Source organism: Tachysurus fulvidraco, chromosome 26, assembly GCF_022655615.1.
Source record: "Tachysurus fulvidraco isolate hzauxx_2018 chromosome 26, HZAU_PFXX_2.0, whole genome shotgun sequence".
Classification (NCBI taxonomy): domain Eukaryota; kingdom Metazoa; phylum Chordata; class Actinopteri; order Siluriformes; family Bagridae; genus Tachysurus; species Tachysurus fulvidraco.
In genome coordinates, this window is record NC_062543.1 from 5,346,504 (window position 1) to 5,363,973 (window position 17,470).

The 17,470-nt window shown below is 41.4% G+C and overlaps 2 protein-coding genes across 2 annotated transcripts in view; both read right to left on the minus strand.

Moving 5' to 3' along the window:
- Nucleotides 1-964: 964 nt before the first annotated feature.
- On the minus strand, nt 965-8,968 carry LOC113634145 (adapter molecule crk-like). Its single transcript, XM_027132896.2, has 3 exons — nt 8,422-8,968; nt 6,222-6,796; nt 965-5,660 (listed from the first exon to the last, which is right to left on the minus strand). Exons 1-3 carry the CDS (start codon nt 8,639-8,641, stop codon nt 5,526-5,528), a joined length of 930 nt encoding a protein of 309 aa, XP_026988697.1. The 5' UTR covers nt 8,642-8,968; the 3' UTR covers nt 965-5,525.
- Nucleotides 8,969-16,643: 7,675 nt separating this feature from the next.
- LOC113634144 (leucine-rich repeat-containing protein 75A) overlaps nt 16,644-17,470 on the minus strand; it is a 17,580-nt gene continuing 16,753 nt past the window's right edge. Inside the window, exon 4 of the mRNA XM_027132895.2 lies at nt 16,644-17,470. This exon is cut by the window's right edge and continues 890 nt beyond it. The gene's annotated coding sequence lies outside the window, so the exon portion shown is untranslated.

Consider the following 17,470-nt stretch of genomic DNA (forward strand, 5'->3'; position numbering starts at 1 on the left):
ATGGCGTCGGAGCTCCATACAGGAAGCAGGCGGTGAGCTCAGTGCTTTTCCATACACGCGTTCTTGGCGCAAAACCAGTTTCTACATTACAGCAGATATATATATATATATATATATATATATATATATATATATATATATATATATATATATACAATGTATATAATTTTAGATATTAAAACATACAATATATATATAAATATATAATATAATAAAATTGACAAGCTCTTAAATTACCCTTACAAAACATAGTGGTGCTAAAACTACCAAGACCATTCAGGCAAATAGGTCATATTTTTTCATTAAAGGCTAGTTGCAATTTTAATCCCTAAAGCTATTCTGTAACAGTTAAACAGAACTTTCCATAGTTCATGAAGTGCAGTTTTACTCAGGCTTGGGCTTAATTGGGCTTTTGAATAAACCACCGATTCACATGAATTTAGATTCGCTAGTCAATTAAGTAAGGCATTAATCATTTAGGTTTATGCTGTTTAAGGATAAATCAACAACAATGGGATGGTCGGATTCCTTTATGCTCTAAGATCATTAGTTTCCAATAATGTCCACATTCTGAAGTGTTTTTACTTCGATAATTTTACATTTATTAATAAACACCATATTGTGCTTCATTAACAATTAAGGTGAAGAAACAGTGCTTTCCTCACTGGCTTTTCTTTTCTTTCCCATGGTGGAAATCTTCTTCTATACATGTTTAATAAACAATATCAATGTTATTGTTTCATTGATATATAACAGCATGTTTTACAATTCTGTATATTTGTAGATTTAGAATACATCATAAAAGTCCCTGTGAAGGAGCTGTTAGTACAGAAATGATCATAACATATGAGTGCATTAAATATAAACCAGTGATCTGAATGATACGGATGGAGAGAATTCATCAACCAATCATAATGTAAAATTCATGCAAGCTGGGGTATAAAACACGATGAAACATTGCAGATTTGGTGATATGTTTTATTTACTAAATACAGTAACACATTACATGGCCCATGATACAGTATGAAAATCTAGACTTTAAATGCTAACTTTAATACAAGTGGCACTTTAAGTCGATATAAACAACTTCCACTCCTCTTCCATGCAAAGGAAATGGAAGCAAAGCATTTTCTATAGAACATTAGGGTTGAAAAAAAGTTGGGGTTGATTAAGGAGGTAAGGTGCATAATACCACAAAGTCAATGTGGTGAATAAAAATGTTCCATATTGAACTTTTGTGAATAACAGACCTCCTGAATGAGATGCTTTGTGGTCGCACTGAAGGATCAACCACTTTGGGAAGAAAAGTATATGTAAGGATGAAATATTTGCTTGTTTTAATTACTGTAAACACACTTAAAACTATATATGATGCATCCCAACAGAAGGTGGAATTTCCCAGATAATTTCATCCTCTTTAACCAAATCAATATAAGTAGTCTGAGACTTGCTGAAAGAACGTCTTTCCTATGTTATTTCAAATTTTCAAAAAGTGTGTGTGTACACATACATACTGCAGTGTATTTATATGCAATAACAGCTACTAAAGCAAAAAAGCATCTCGCTCTCCTAGTGTCCGACAAAGGACTTTTATACTAAACATCCTGTTTCTCTAGAAATTTTGTAACCTTTACTACCTACATATGAAAACATTTAAATACACATTTGTGTAGCCAAGCATCTTGGGAGTTTTTTTTAAACATAAAACCGAGTGGACTAGTCAGTGAAGACGGGCCAGTGAAGACGGGTTTCGTCTCTTTTCTCTGGATTAAAGTGTTTGTTTTTCTCAGTACAGTATCGACCCTTTTGATCAGGACTAATAAAAAGCACAAAGTGGTACAAGGAGTGATTTTTTGACAAAGGACATGGAAATACAAATAAAATAACGGAAACAGTGGTATAGAGTCCGGCCTCATCGCAATCAGGAGAAAACACTTTCATTACATTTTCACCTCAAAATATGTAGAAAGAAAAAAGAAAAACAAGGTCATCGTCTTTGCTGAGGTGACCCAACAACCTTGGCGTATCTATGCGGACCAGGTGTAAATATTATGTACCATGATACTTTTTCACAAATAACCGTATGATCGTAACTGAATTCTGCTGACGTTCGTCTAACAAAGCATCGACACGAAGTTCACACATTTTTAAATATTTACAAAAATGAAAACATTACAAAATGTACAAAAATTGGAAGCGTCTAATCCAGGGAAAATGAAACGACAACAAAAATGTCTGTATGGTTCCTTGTTACAGCGAATAACTAGAGTTTCTGGATATCTGATGATGCACGTGAGAGCCAGACGTACAGCATGACGTCAATATGCTGCGATACTGACATCATACAGTCATCCAAACCTTAGTTTCAGTACTGTGTTTTAACACCTCGTCACCGAATTCTCCTCACCATTGTCCAAGAAGTGTATAGTTACTGCGTCATTATATAAAGTGGCCACTTGCGTTACAACAGCAAGCAAAGATCTGTTCACGCATGTCGGGATCTCATTTATTCAAAACAAACTAAAACTACATCTACCGCCATGCTAAGGTAAGCTCTCAGAATTAATCAGGGCTTGCTGGAGCTTTATTCGAACAAACCCGTTAGGACATATGGAGAGAAAGTCTGTGAGTCGGCATTAAAAGAAGTATGGAGACGTCTATTTTGACAGATATTAGTCACGTCCTGTTTATTTCATGTACGCAACCTTGCAGCTGCAAAGCTGTCATGATGCACTGTCTGGCAGGTGTTAGATCTCTGTAGTGTCCTGAATGACAAAAGGCACATAACATGCTATAGAAGTAATAGGGTCATATACACTGCTGAAGCACTGGCAAATACTGACATTTCATTTAGGAAAATAATTAGCCATCAGCTCCCTGAACCGCTATACAAACATCCTTGCTTTTACGATTAGAGGACAAATGAAGGACCTGGAAATCTTCTAGATTTGGAGTAGTTTCTTTCTCTAAGGGAATGGTTTATAAACGCATCCGATTACATCTTTATGTAGTAAAGTACTAGTTTAAGGCATAAGAATTAGGCTATTAGAAATTTGAATTGAAATGCAAGTTAGAGGAAATGCTTTTCAAATTTAGTTTCAGATTTAAACTTGCACTTTTGCAAACCACAAAATTTAATTTCAGATCAAAACACAATTAGATCCGAAAGGGATTGTATTATATAAAATAATTAATGGTATTATTCATAAATAGCCTCCAGAAGACTTCGTATTGGAACATTTATACATCCTAAACGAATGAAAGCTTACTAATTCTAGCTTGTAGCTGCAGGTTTTCCTCCTGAGCACTTCCAAACCAAATCTGGTTAAAGGACCTGTTTAAGTAAACGCTGAAGAAACGAGTGTGCGTCCTGATCCGTCTGTGACTGTGTGCTGCTCTTTTCGTGTCACTTACTCAGCAGAAAGAGAAGAGCAAGACAGGGACGACACCCCCGCATGCTCCACCTGTCTGTGTCTGTCTGTACTGCCTCTCTTTAAACGCAAAGATCTTTTTGTATGTCACGGAAAGTTCCTTAACGAGGCAGATTAAATGTTACTGCTCACAGTGGTAACTCAAACACCCACTTAAAGTGAAAGGTGTGAATTTGGGAACCTCAAATGTAATGTAGTTGCTATTAAAAGTGTTCTCACTTGTTCTGGGAGATGAGATTCAAAGTTATAGCTTAGTAGAGCTCGTCTGTGGATCTGATCTTATGGCATAGAAGAATTACGGTGTTACGGAATTTAGTATGAAGACGAAATGTGGACATGCACAGGGACAGAAAGTCAGTTTCTGCTGAAAGTAGATGAGTGTGGTCAGTTTCTGAACTGGGTGGATACAGTAAAGTGTCTATGGGTGCAGTCTGTGTCCATGAGAGTAAGCAAGCAATAAAGATATGGGGCACGGTCAGTTTCTGTGGCCAGTTTCTGAGGAAGCTGGGTGTGGTGTGGCCATACAATGGAGCAGTTGAGTGTTATCAGTTTTTTTGTCAGCAAATAGCAAATGAGTCTTGAGTAGGTGAATGCCTCGAATCCTGGGCAGTGAGCAGGCATTAGGAAATATATGGGTGTGGTCAATGTTTGTGGCAAATGGCAGGCATGGTGAGAGTATCTGTGGCCAGGGGTTGTGTGTGATCGTATGGGTGTGGTCAGGGGTTGTGTGTGAGGGTATGGGTGCGGTCAGGGGTTGTGTGTGAGGGTATGGGTGCGGTCAGGGGTTGTGTGTGAGGGTATGGGTGCGGTCAGTGGTAGTGTGTGAGGGTATGGGTGCGGTCAGGGGTTGTATGTGAGGGTATGGGTGCGGTCAGGGGTTGTGTGTGGTCAGGGGTTGTGTGTGAGGGTATGGGTGTGGTCAGGGGTCGTGTGTGATCGTATGGGTGCGGTCAGGGGTCGTGTGTGAGCGTATGGGTGCGGTCAGGAGTCGTGTGTGAGCGTATGGGTGCGGTCAGGAGTCGTGTGTGAGCGTATGGGTGCAGTCAGGAGTCGTGTGTGAGCGTATGGGTGCGGTCAGGGGTCGTGTGTGAGCATATGGGTGCAGTCAGAGGTCGTGTGTGAGCGTATGGGTGCGGTCAGGGGTCGTGTGTGAGCGTATGGATGCGGTCAGGGGTCGTGTGTGAGTGTATGGATGCGGTCAGGGGTCGTGTGTGAGCGTATGGGTGCGGTCAGGGGTCGTGCGTGAGCGTATGGGTGCGGTCAGGGGTCGTGTGTGAGCATATGGGTGCGGTCAGGGGTCGTGTGGGTGTGGATGGGAGTGTAGAGAGCTCATCTTGTTGTTTCATGAACATGTTTGTGCAAATAAGGTTGCATTGTCTCTACATTGTCTGCAAAAGAAACAAAAAACTTGGAATGTGAAGTCCCAAAATCTCCTGAGGAATTCCAGTTTTGTCATCTTTGAGACAAGCAAATATTCCTGAAAGAATCCTATGGAAATGCATCGAGTCAGTAATAATAAATGGGTAAAATACTAATGTTTAAAAAAAAAATTATAATTTCTCAAACAAAATCAAAAGCAAGTCATTAAAATAGGAATACATTGATGATGTAATGGCACATGTACATATTTTTCACTCATGGTAGTTTCTGCCCATCAGTACAGGGGGTGAATGATCATGTTGCCACCACATCTGGACGTCGCTCTAAGCGTCAGCTGTGCGAACCTAGCCTTTGTATTTCAGATGAGAAACACTGTGGCAGTCCATCTCTTCATCCAAACATTCCTAGAGCACATGAACTCATTTACCAGGCACTGTTCTGTCTAATCTGTGCCCACCTGTGTGTTTCATTGCATGGTGCTCTGTAGCGCAGATGTGTATACACACTATTGTTTAATGACTGTGTGTTAAGTGAAGCTTGATAATGATGTGTGTTTGCAGTGTGAGGATCGTCCAGTATTGATGTGGCCAGGTCTGGTTTTTAGATGTTGAATCTTGGAGCAGACTCAAAAATAAAAATAACAACAACAACCAAAAAAAAAGTGTTAAAAAAACAATGTGGCAGAGAAAGAGAGAGAGAGTGTGTGTGTGTGTCTCAGCTCTCATCCATAGATTGTTGCTGGTCGAGCAGGCGAACGTGTGTGAAGGGGAAGTGGCCTTTCTTTCCCTTGCACTCTCCTTCCCACTGGCCGTTCACGTTGATCTTTGTTACCGTCACAAAGTCACCCACCTACAAACACGTGAGAGCACACACACACCTTTCACTGCTTGATAGAGTCCAAATGCACAGAGTAGTACAAGGTGAATAATAAATGTATAGCCATATAAACTATATGGCTCTTACCCCTGGCATTAAAAAATTCCTGTGTGGTGCGCTGTTATATTTATCTTTTTAATTTCATTGTTTTAACGATGTGAAATTAAAATGATGTTAAAATGACCAAGTTTAAGGGTTAAATTCGATGATATTAGATAATTACGCATGAATTAAGCATGAATTTACACTATCGGGTGCAAATATAGGATACGAACACTTACTTTTACTGAAATGACCAGATTTTGTACATAAATGTTCCAGTGTATCGATCATTCGCAAATCAATCCATTCATATCAAACTTACGGATATATATACACAGAAATAAATGGACATGCAAAGACACTTTCATGTAAAGATTTTCTAATCATTAAATTTCACCTGTATGCATCCACGCTGGAAACATAGGGGAAAACAGCACAGATATGTTGTGCAACTTGAACACACTAAAATAAAGGTGAAGATAGTATGCATACCTCGAGTGTGAGTGCAGTCTTGTCATATGCATTGGGCACCCTCCGCTGGATAACCCTGGCGAACACAGGCCCGTTCTGGAGGTTGGGCAGTGGTGTGTTGACCACAGGGTGGGCGTAATCCAGCTTCCCAGGAATCAGAGCTCCATTGTCTTCCAGTGAACCGACAGCAGACACCACCTGCCCTACAGGAGCCCCACCTACAGTGGTCGGTGATGCCGGTCTGTATTTCTCCACATAGGGCACAGGGATCAAGCCTTTGCGTCCATCTGCATTCTGAGCACTCCACCATTGCTCCTCAGTCTTCTCGATCACACGCAGCACGTCACCTTTGCGAAACGGCAGGTCTTCCTCGTCATGGCCTGGGAAGTCAAAGAGTGCACGCACAAACTCGAACTCGTCTTGTCTGGCAGGGACACCGGTGGACACCGGTCCGCTCAGGCTGGCATGCTTGGAACGTGCCGGGACGGGTTCGATGAGCGTTGTGGTGTCCAGGTAGTGGATTTTGTAGAACTCCAGCAGGCCTGGGAGAGTGTCGAATTCCTGGTCACCGATCCGAAATCGAGATGGAGCCAGACCTGTTTATCATGCAGATAAGAAGGAAGACCATTAAAATGTGAATTATAAATTGGTTCATTTTAGACTTTTTTGTGCTAGGTTTAAACGCATGACTAAACAGGAGTAACGAAAAGGGACGGGAAAAGGTTCAGAATTTGCGCTCAAGCATGGTTATGTATCAAGAGCTAAAATAAATCGAATGTGTTAATCCATCAAGAAATAAAAAGTACTTTTCCCAAACAATTTTCTTTACAAAAACCTTACTCAACACATCTGGGTAGTCTCGTTCTCTGAGGTCAATGACAAGCACAAGATACTGAGCCACAACAAACCATCCATCCTTGGCACAGCACTCAGCACCTCCACTTCCTCCTGGAAATTCCACTTCTCCGCCCATCCATGATGTGATCTGCAAGCTTCGACTTAATGCCGGTTCAAGACAACTAAGACTTGACTTCCTGCTTTGATTCTCACATGTGTACTGACAGTGAGTCATTTTTTTTTTTTTTTAAAGTTTGAGACTGAACTAGTTCTAGCTGCTTTAGACGATACATCACACTCATTTTCCATGGTTTGGAAATGTGTTGACGGTACAAGAGTGTGTTTTAATAAAAATGGCTTGTATAAACTAATCTGCCACACCCTTGTGTGGAGCCACGTCAGGTTCAGAGAGCTAATGTTGAGTCAGATATTTACCAAAGGCACAAATCTATACAGAATTCAGTCCTATTTATTAACAAAAAAAATCAGTAATAAAATCAAGACAGCCACATATATATAGACTAGTAAACGACATTAAAAATAAATAAATAAACAGTTTTGCTCAATAAACTTTCCTTTACTCTGTGTTAGAAAAAATAAAAAGCACATGTGGCTTTAAATGAATAAACTTAATAAACTAAACTAGACTAAAATACAGTAGATTTACTTCTATTTTCTAATTAATGGCTAGTTCATAGACAAGTAACCAGATAAAGTCTTTTATATTAAAGGATCTAAAGGTTTCATTTGTCCAGTAAAGTATAGTTTCTCTAGAAAGTCCTGGGCGTCGTTTTCCAATTGCGGAGTCGACTCCATTCCATGTGGTGTGAATGGATACGAATCGATTCCATGAGCCGACACAACGTTCAAGGGAGTCGATAACAAAAAAAAAAAAAAAAAAAAAAACCCACAAAGAAAAGGCATGCATGTGTAACACAAACCTATAAAACAAGCTATACTGATCTAGATCTTTTTATGTTTGTATGTTTATGTTGTTTTGACCTGTATTAAAAAAAACAACAAATATACGTGCAAATTCTTTAAACTGTGTAGTTTATATATTTAATCCTAACAGCAAGTCAAATTAAGGCAAGAATTAACCGTGACGTTTTAAAGGGAAAGCACCGTTATTTTGCATAAACTTTACAACATTTAAGTTTTAATTCTTTTCCAAATGAGAAGTCTTGTCAAACACTGAGCACGAGCGAAGGAACCGACTCTCAATTCCCGAAGCCTGGAATCGAAGAATCGAGTTTTTTGGGATTCACTTCCTTCCCAGCCCACTTGCTAAGTGGCAAACGTTAGCGACTGGTACGAAAAGGTAGCTAGTAAGAACTTCAATAAAAAAAAATGTATCCAATACTAAGAGCTGGGTTTGACTTACCTGTTCCAGACTGTCTGTTGTTGCTTGCGCTGTTGATGATATAATGCGAGACTCTGGAGTTTTCCGACACAGACAGCACATAGTCCCCTTTGCTAGTAGTCGAGTCTCTGACCAAAAACGTCCCGTGTCTTTGACCCTGCAGCAACGATATCGCTTCTTTACGGTCCATAGGCCCCCAATACCAACTCTCACGATCCTCAGCGTCAAAATGACCAGCCATGTCTGAATTCAGGGTGTTTTCCAGGCCTGGTTTCGCCCTCACTCCTGTCCGTGATCCGGACTCAACTCATACAAAAACTTTGCGTCCCACAGAAAAGCTCCTGCTTGGAAAACACAAACCCGCATCGAGCCGCTCTACTCGAACACTTTACAACACTTTCTACACTCAGAAAGCAGCAGCAAATAACTTGTAAAGTCGTTCTACTTCTATATACAAACTTCTTTGTTTAAAATATATATATGTGTGTGTTTTTATATATATCCTGTTTCGCTCGGTACATCCAACTCTCAAACTGAAATGGCGGACGTTGAGAAAGTGTTTGACCTCACAGACAGGATGTGACGTAGTATCGGTATGACAGTGAAAACGCAGGCAGACTCAACAGCCATGCACGTAAGGTCCAAACGTTAATTTTATTATTTTATTTTATTTTATTTAATTTTTTTTTCGAATTTCACAATCATTAAAATGGATGCAAGAACGTTTGTTATCTCGATTATCGTACTATAAATAAGATTATCGTACTATAAATATTTTATTTATAGTACGATAATCGAGATAACAAACGTTGTTATGATCTAGTTATTTATTTGTTTTATTATTATGATGTCGATTCTAATTAGTATTCTAATTTCAGCCATACTTGTGTTTATTCATTATATAAACCTCAAATGTGACTGTTTAAATGGTAATAAAACTTAGCTTTACTTATTTCTTTACTAAATAACGTGAGTCATATATGAATAGGTTCATATAATAAATAATTATTCTGTAATGAGGCTCTGGTTTGAGAAGCCCTGCCATGCTAGTGTGCACTTCTAACACCAGGTCAAATGGTGGCAGTCTTATACAACAAAACAGTGGCTAGAATCTAAAACAAATGACATACCACTGTGTACTGTGTGGTTTATAGGATATACACTGCGATAACATGCCATTCCAGATTTATTCCATCTTAAGGGAACACAATTGGGAATTCATTTCACTAGATTTTGGAGAGTGGTCGGAGGGATTAGTGAGGCCTGGGGTTCAGGCGGTGTTCCAGTTCATCTCAAAGGTGTTCCTCGAGTTCCTCTCCACCGTCCTTGCTACAGCATGTCTTCATGGAGCTTGCTTTGTGCGCAGGGGCATTGTCATGCTGGAGCAGATAAATTATATTTCTACAGCATACAAAGTCATCCTGTACTAATGTGTGCTAAAGTTTTTGGAAAAAGTCCTACATATGGGTGGTCAGGTGTGCACATTTGGCCATATACTGTAGGATATAGTTTATATAGTATGTGTTTATATACCTGTGTGATTGCCATAATACAATAATGCCATAATAATTGTGTGATTGCCATAATACTTCATGCATTTTTGTTTATTCACATCTACACACACACACACACACACACACACACACACACACACACACACACACACACACACACACACACACACACACACAGTATATATCTCCCAGATGGTATTTGGGATCTGGGATCAGTCAGTCAAGATGTGTGTGTGTGTGTGTGTGGATATAAAGTGTGTTTTCACAATCCATAGTAGTATCAGTTTTCTCTTCCCATCACAGAGAAACTCATTTCATTTATTTGTTTATCTTTATTGATCGCTTTGGGATGGACCTAGATCCAAGGCCAAGCCTGAGGTCCTTGACAAACCAGGTTTTTAGAAACTCTTCAGTGAATTTTTCAGCATTATGTATGATAATAAAATCACATTATTTTCTCACACTATTTTCACCCGCTAGTAATCATGATTGACATGATCGTGATGTAAAAGTTGCTTTTAAAATCCTTTCATATGGACTCTGGAGGCTTGATTAAGTCAAAGAGGGCTGTAATTTTTTTTTCCCCCCATCACTCTCACATGGTGCTTCATTAGCGAGTCTGTCTGGGGATTGTGAGACTGATGGGGAGTGCCTCAGTGCTTCACACACTCATCACTAACTATAGATATTCTGCCATGCAGCTCATTCCCTCCAGGCTTTCTTCACAGTCTGTCACTAAAATCTCAGCTTGCACACAAGAATGATGAAAATGAGGCCCAAACACCACAAAACACTCACTAACAAGTTCAAGTTTACCCTGAAATGATTATTTCAACATCACTAAATACTGTATTATCCATACATTTAAAAAGACAGACTGCAGATACAGATAGAAAAGATAAGTGTTTGTGGATTTAACTCGACTTATCACTCGTTTTCGCACTTCGCTCAGGAAAAGTCCTTTATCACGTCGTCATGATTGTAACTGCTAGTTTGACTAGAAGCTAAATCAAGTTTGTGGCTTGAATGTGCTGAAAATCATGAAGTAGGTTGAAGTCGTGCTTCTTTAATATTATTGGAAAGAGTCTGTGTAACAGGCAGAAGAAAAGCTTTCAAGTTTCCTTTAAGCTTTCAAGTTTTCAGACATGAGAAAACCCTGCTGGACAAAAGACCTTTGTGGCTTCTTAGGAATATGACAAGCTACTTTTTTTTACTTTAAGAAGAAGAGAGGGAAAAAACAGGCTGTGTGTGTGTGTGTGTGAGAGAGAGAGAGAGAGAGAGAGAGAGAGAGAGAGAGAGAGAGAGAGAGAGAGAGAGAATTAAGAAACAGGAATGATTAAGAAGGATGAGGTGGGGTAAAAAGAGAGAAAGAGGGATGTGAAAGGAAGTTAGGGAGAGAACGCGGAGAAATGGAGAGAAAGTCAGGTTGAGAGAGGGAAAGACAGAGGAGAGAGAGACAGGTTGAGAGAGAGAGACAGGTAGAGAGAGAGGGAAAGACAGAAGAGAGAGAGACAGGTAGAGAGAGGGAACAACAGAGGAGAGAGATAGGTAGAGAGAGGGAAAGACAGAAGAGAGAGAGATAGGTAGAGGAAGGGAAAGAAGGAGGAAAGAGAGACAGGTTGAGAGAGGGAAAGACGGAGGAGAGAGAGATAGGTAAAGAGAGGGAAAGACGGAGGAGAGAGAGACAGGTTGAGAGAGGGAAAGACAGAGGAGAGAGAGACAGGTAGAGAGAGGGAAAGACGGAGGAGAGAGAGACAGGTTGAGAGAGGGAAAGACGGGGGAGAGAGAGACAGGTTGAGAGAGGGAAAGACTGAGGAGAGAGAGACAGGTTGAGAGAGGGAAAGACGGAGGAGAGAGACAGGTAGAGAGAGGGAAAGACGGAGGAGAGAGACAGGTAGAGAGAGGGAAAGACGGAGGAGAGAGACAGGTAGAGAGAGGGAAAGATGGAGGAGAGAGACAGGTAGAGAGAGGGAAAGACGGAGGAGAGAGACAGGTAGAGAGAGGGAAAGATGGAGGAGAGAGACAGGTTGAGAGAGGGAAAGATGGAGGAGAGAAAGACAGGCTGAGAGAGGGAAAAACGGAGGAGAGAGAGACAGGTCGAGAGAGGGAAAAACAGAAGAGAGAGACGGGTTGAGAGAGGGAAAGACGGAGGAGAGAGAGACAGGTTGAAAGAGGGAAAAACAGAAGAGAGAGACGGGTTGAGAGAGGGAAAGATGGAGGAGAGAGAGACAGGTTGAGAGAGGGAAAAACAGAAGAGAGAGACGGGTTGAGAGAGGGAAAGACAGAGGAGAGAGAGACAGGTAGAGAGAGGGAAAGACAGAGGAGAGAGAGAGACAGGTTGAGAGAGGGAAAGATAGAAGAGAGAGACAGGTTGAGAGAGGGAAAGACAGAGGAGAGAGAGACAGGTAGAGAGAGGGAAAGACAGAGGAGAGAGAGACAGGTTGAGAGAGGGAAAGACGGAGGAGAGAGAGACAGGTAGAGAGAGGGAAAGACGGAGGAGAGAGAGACAGGTAGAGAGAGGGAAAGACAGAAGAGAGAGACAGGTAGAGAGAGGGAAAGACAGAGGAGAGAGAGAGACAGGTTGAGAGAGGGAAAGATAGAAGAGAGAGACAGGTTGAGAGAGGGAAAGACAGAGGAGAGAGAGACAGGTAGAGAGAGGGAAAGACAGAGGAGAGAGAGACAGGTTGAGAGAGGGAAAGACGGAGGAGAGAGAGACAGGTAGAGAGAGGGAAAGACGGAGGAGAGAGAGACAGGTAGAGAGAGGGAAAGACAGAAGAGAGAGACAGGTAGAGAGAGGGAAAGACGGAGGAGAGAGAGACAGGTAGAGAGAGGGAAAGACAGAGGAGAGAGAGAGACAGGTAAAGAGAGGGAAAGACAGAAGAGAGAGAGAGACAGGTAGAGAGAGGGAAAGACAGAAGAGAGAGAGAGACAGGTAAAGAGAACGATAGAGATTTTTGTTAATAAATAATTTGGCTCTATTGAGGTTTATTTTTTTATAAATATTCAAGTCTTTAATCAAAAACATTACAAACAATCGACAGCTTTGTGTTGCAGCACAAATCATTTTCACTCAAATACAAATCACAAACATACTAACGATTAACAAAGATGAAAGAAAGCTCAATAGTTCATTGGCTGATGGTCTGAACTCCTCTCCTCCCGTACCGTACATCATTCACACAGACGACAGGTAAAGCAGTCGGCCCGCTACACCCTGCGTACGCTGCTGTTTCTTTTACGTAGGAGAGTCACAAAAAAACAAGACTTCATCCAACATCCACTCTGCTAGAAGTAACAACCCAATTAGCAGCTGCTGCAGAAGTGAATGAATAATTGATGACATCATTTATAATGACCATGTGCTGTGTAATGGTGGAGCGTCTCATGAGATTTCTTCAGACCCGCAGTCGAAGTCTTCGGGACAACAATGTAAAAGTAGAAGCCAATACCCATTAAAGCTGAGTAATGTGTGTGTGTGTGTGTGTGTGTGTGTGTGTGTGTGTGTGTGTGTGTGTGTGGTCGAGCCAAAGCATGACACTATTCATCGTTCCAGCCATATCTCAATGGCGCTTTATACTCAGAGCCTTTGTGGTGGTAAAAAAAAAAATAAACCTTGTTGAATGTAATTCATTCAAATCCATACATGACTGAACTGAGTAAAGTTTTTGTAAAGCCAACATGATTGTGTGCGTTTTCAAACCCCCGAATAAATAAAACCCCGGGATTAGACTCAAACCCATGACACTGGCGTTTTCCATCGGACGCATTACCACTTCACATTTCTACCATGCACGAGTTAATCAGCTACATTTAATAGACTGTAGAAGTGAGGAAAAGACATAAGGCAGAGATGGAGGTAGCAGAGATGAGGTTGTTGAGGTTCTCAGCTCTGCTGTATGGGTTAGAGACTGTAGAAGTGAGGAAAAGACATGAGGCAGAGATGGAGGTAGCAGAGATGAGGTTGTTGAGGTTCTTAGCTCTGCTGTATGGGTTAGAGACTGTAGAAGTGAGGAAAAGACATGAGGCAGAGATGGAGGTAGCAGAGATGAGGTTGTTGAGGTTCTCAGCTCTGCTGTATGGGTTAGAGACTGTAGAAGTGAGGAAAAGACATGAGGCAGAGATGGAGGTAGCAGAGATGAGGATGTTGAGGTTCTCAGTTCTGATGCATGGGCTAGAGACTGTAGAAGTGAGGAAAAGACATGAGGCAGAGATGGAGGTAGCAGAGATGAGGTTGTTGAGGTTCTCAGCTCTGCTGTATGGGTTAGAGACTACAGAAGTGAGGAAAATACATGAGGCAGAGATGGAGGTAGCAGAGATGAGGATGTTGAGGTTCTCAGCTCTGCTGTATGGGTTAGAGACTGTAGAAGTGAGGAAAAGACATGAGGCAGAGATGGAGGTAGCAGAGATGAGGTTGTTGAGGTTCTCAGCTCTGCTGTATGGGTTAGAGACTGTAGAAGTGAGGAAAAGACATGAGGCAGAGATGGAGGTAGCAGAGATGAGGATGTTGAGGTTCTCAGCTCTGATGCATGGGCTAGAGACTGTAGAAGTGAGGAAAAGACATGAGGCAGAGATGGAGGTAGCAGAGATGAGGTTGTTGAGGTTCTCAGCTCTGCTGTATCGGTTAGAGACTACAGAAGTGAGGAAAAGACATGAGGCAGAGATGGAGGTAGCAGATATGAGGATGTTGAGGTTCTCTTTAGGAGTGACGAGGATGGACAGGATTACGAACGAGCACATCAGAGAGACAGCTCAGGTTGGCTGTGTTGGGGACAAGGTCCGAGAGGATAGATTGAGATGGTATGGACATGTACAGAGGAGGGAGATGGTTATATTGGTAGAAGGATGTTGGAGATGGAGCTGCCAGGTAAGAGGTCAAGAATAAGGCCAAAGAGGAGATATATGGATGTGTTAAAATAGGACATGAAGGTAACTGGTGCGAGTGTAGAGGATGCAGAGGATAGAGTGAGGTGGAAACTGATGATTCGCTGTTGCGACCCCAAACAGGAAGTCACACTGAAGTCTCTCCAGCTCTAACATCCTGGTAAGATTTCACATTGTAACTGGTTTGCGTTAATACCTCCACAAACTATTCTAGTTGTATAGTCGGAATTAAAACAACTACCCAAAAACAGACAGTTAGTAAGAATGAGGAAATGAATAAAGCAGAATGTTCTTTGGTCTTTGGTCTTTGTTTATCCTGCGAGCTCCACATCTGACCCGCTGGATTGTACCATCATGAAAGTAAAAACCTCACTTCAATCTCATGTGTCTTTTGATCCCGGTCACGAGAAACACACCACTACTCGACAGCAGAAGTACCGTGAACATTAATAGCAAGAAAAAAAAAATTAGCCTGTAACGTAAGACAGTGTCTTAGTTTTGGGTTTGAGCCTAACGTCATGCTTCACGCTTACTAAGCGCTCCCTTTAAACCCCAAACCAAACTACACTGCTGTGGTTTTTAAGTCACAACTGTCTGATAACTTAACTCGCAATCGTGTGATATTCACAGTAGCGTTAACATATCGGCTGATATCGACTCGGAACTGTGAGACAAATCTGCGAAATACTTTCTTCTCTGTGGCTGAAATGAGTTTCCACAACAAGTGTTGATTTAAATAACGCATCTTCACGTTAAACGTCCGAACCCGAACCTCGCTGTGTAAATACTGTTCAAATTTTCATATTATTATACAAATGCCCCCCCCCCTTCAGTAAAACATAGCCTCGATGTAATTCTATCAAAACATATTTCTTTAAACCGTCTCATCATTTCTAGAATAGGAAAAGGGCTCTGAATGAATGAATGTCATTCATGTCCCCCCCTTTTTTTTTTATTAATACAGATTCAGAATTTCCTAAAGAAAGCTAAAAACCATGCTTATTGAGTCAGAAGCTGCTGTATAGTATGATTCTTCTGTGCTGCTGTGAGTCACCCTGACAGTCCTGCACTGGTAATTTACAGTCAGTGCTGGGTCAAGTGTGTCAGGGTGGAATTGGTGAAAACGATGGACTTGTATGTTCTGCGTCAGCTCAGATAAACTGTAATGAACCTTATCGCACTCAGCTATGGGGCATAATGATGAGAACTGGCTAATCAGGTGAGAGAGACAGAGAACGAGGGAGAGAGAGAGAGAGAACAAACTCAACAGAGGTCAGAGTAAATATAATACTATAAGAAAAACAGACTCAGGACGGAATTAGCTGTATCTTTTGTTTGCTGAACATTTGGCTGGCTAGAAAAAGACTGGCAGCACATTATTCTGTCCATCCATCCATCCATCCATCTATCCCTCCCTCCATCCTTACATACATACATATATACATACATACATACATACATACATACATCCTTACCTACATACAGTACGTGCATCACTCTCTCCATCCATACAGCCTTCCCTCCATCCCTCCAACCATCCATCCCTCCAACAATCCATCCATTGTAGCGCTAATACTACACAGTGTCACAAGAAGCCACTAGGCTCAATCACACACACACTCTCACACACACTCTCACACACACTCTCACACACACTCTCACACACTCACACACTCACTCACTCACTCACTCACTCACTCACACACTCACTCACTCACTCACTCACACACTCACTCACACACTCACTCACACACTCACTCACACACTCACTCACACACTCACTCACACACTCACTCACACACTCACTCACACACTCACTCACACACTCACACACTCACTCACACACTCACTCACACACTCACTCACACACTCACTCACACACTCACTCACACACTCACTCACTCACACACTCACTCACACACTCACTCACACACTCACTCACACACTCAGACAAATGAGAGATACCAATCTGCCTACAATGCAAGTCTTTGGACTGGGGATGAAACCAGGGTACATGAAGAAACCCCGGAGAAATCATGCAAAATAAGATGGAATTAAACCCCAAACCGGGACGTGTGAGGCAAACATGCTAACCATGCGATCCCAGAACTATCCTCACTGGGAATTTGTATCATTAGCCCGTTGTGAAAATGTTTAGCTAGAAAAGACTGCATATGCTGTTTTGGATACAGCATTACATTCTTTGTGAATGCGTATTACCTTGACACATGAGATTATTCCATGCACAACAACAATTCAGCACAACCCAGGTACTGATCCCTTCTTCCTTAAGTAGCTTGCAATAGCATTCTACTACCAGAGAGGACGAGTTTCCAAGATAGTACGTCCTGTAGTTTTAAATAAAACAGATGGTATAAGGTGTACAAGTTGTTAGCAATTTCCAACTCTACCTGTGGCTGAATTCTAAATGTTATTTTGGGCATATACAGTAGTTTATGTTTATGCCTGAGAGGTGTAAAAAGAACTGGGCAAGAAAACAGTTTTGGGGTTAAATATAGAATATATACATGTGAAAGTATGTGCATTTTTGAAGAGGGTCATGAAAATAATGCATACAAATAAATGGTTCATTTTGCTATCTAATTGCTACCCCAAGTACACTGCCTGTCCAACACAGCTGGTCCAGTCCAGAAGAATTGTTTATCCGATCCAGG

Bases quoted from the DNA above. Each gene is read 5' to 3' on its own strand.
- LOC113634145 (XM_027132896.2), bottom strand. From the start codon at position 8,641: ATGGCTGGTCATTTTGACGCTGAGGATCGTGAGAGTTGGTATTGGGGG. The intron at 6,797-8,421 runs GTAAGTCAAACC...CATGATAAACAG, and splicing joins CAACAGACAGTCTGGAACAG to GTCTGGCTCCATCTCGATTT. The intron at 5,661-6,221 runs GTATGCATACTA...ACGTGTTTGTAG, and splicing joins AGACTGCACTCACACTCGAG to GTGGGTGACTTTGTGACGGT.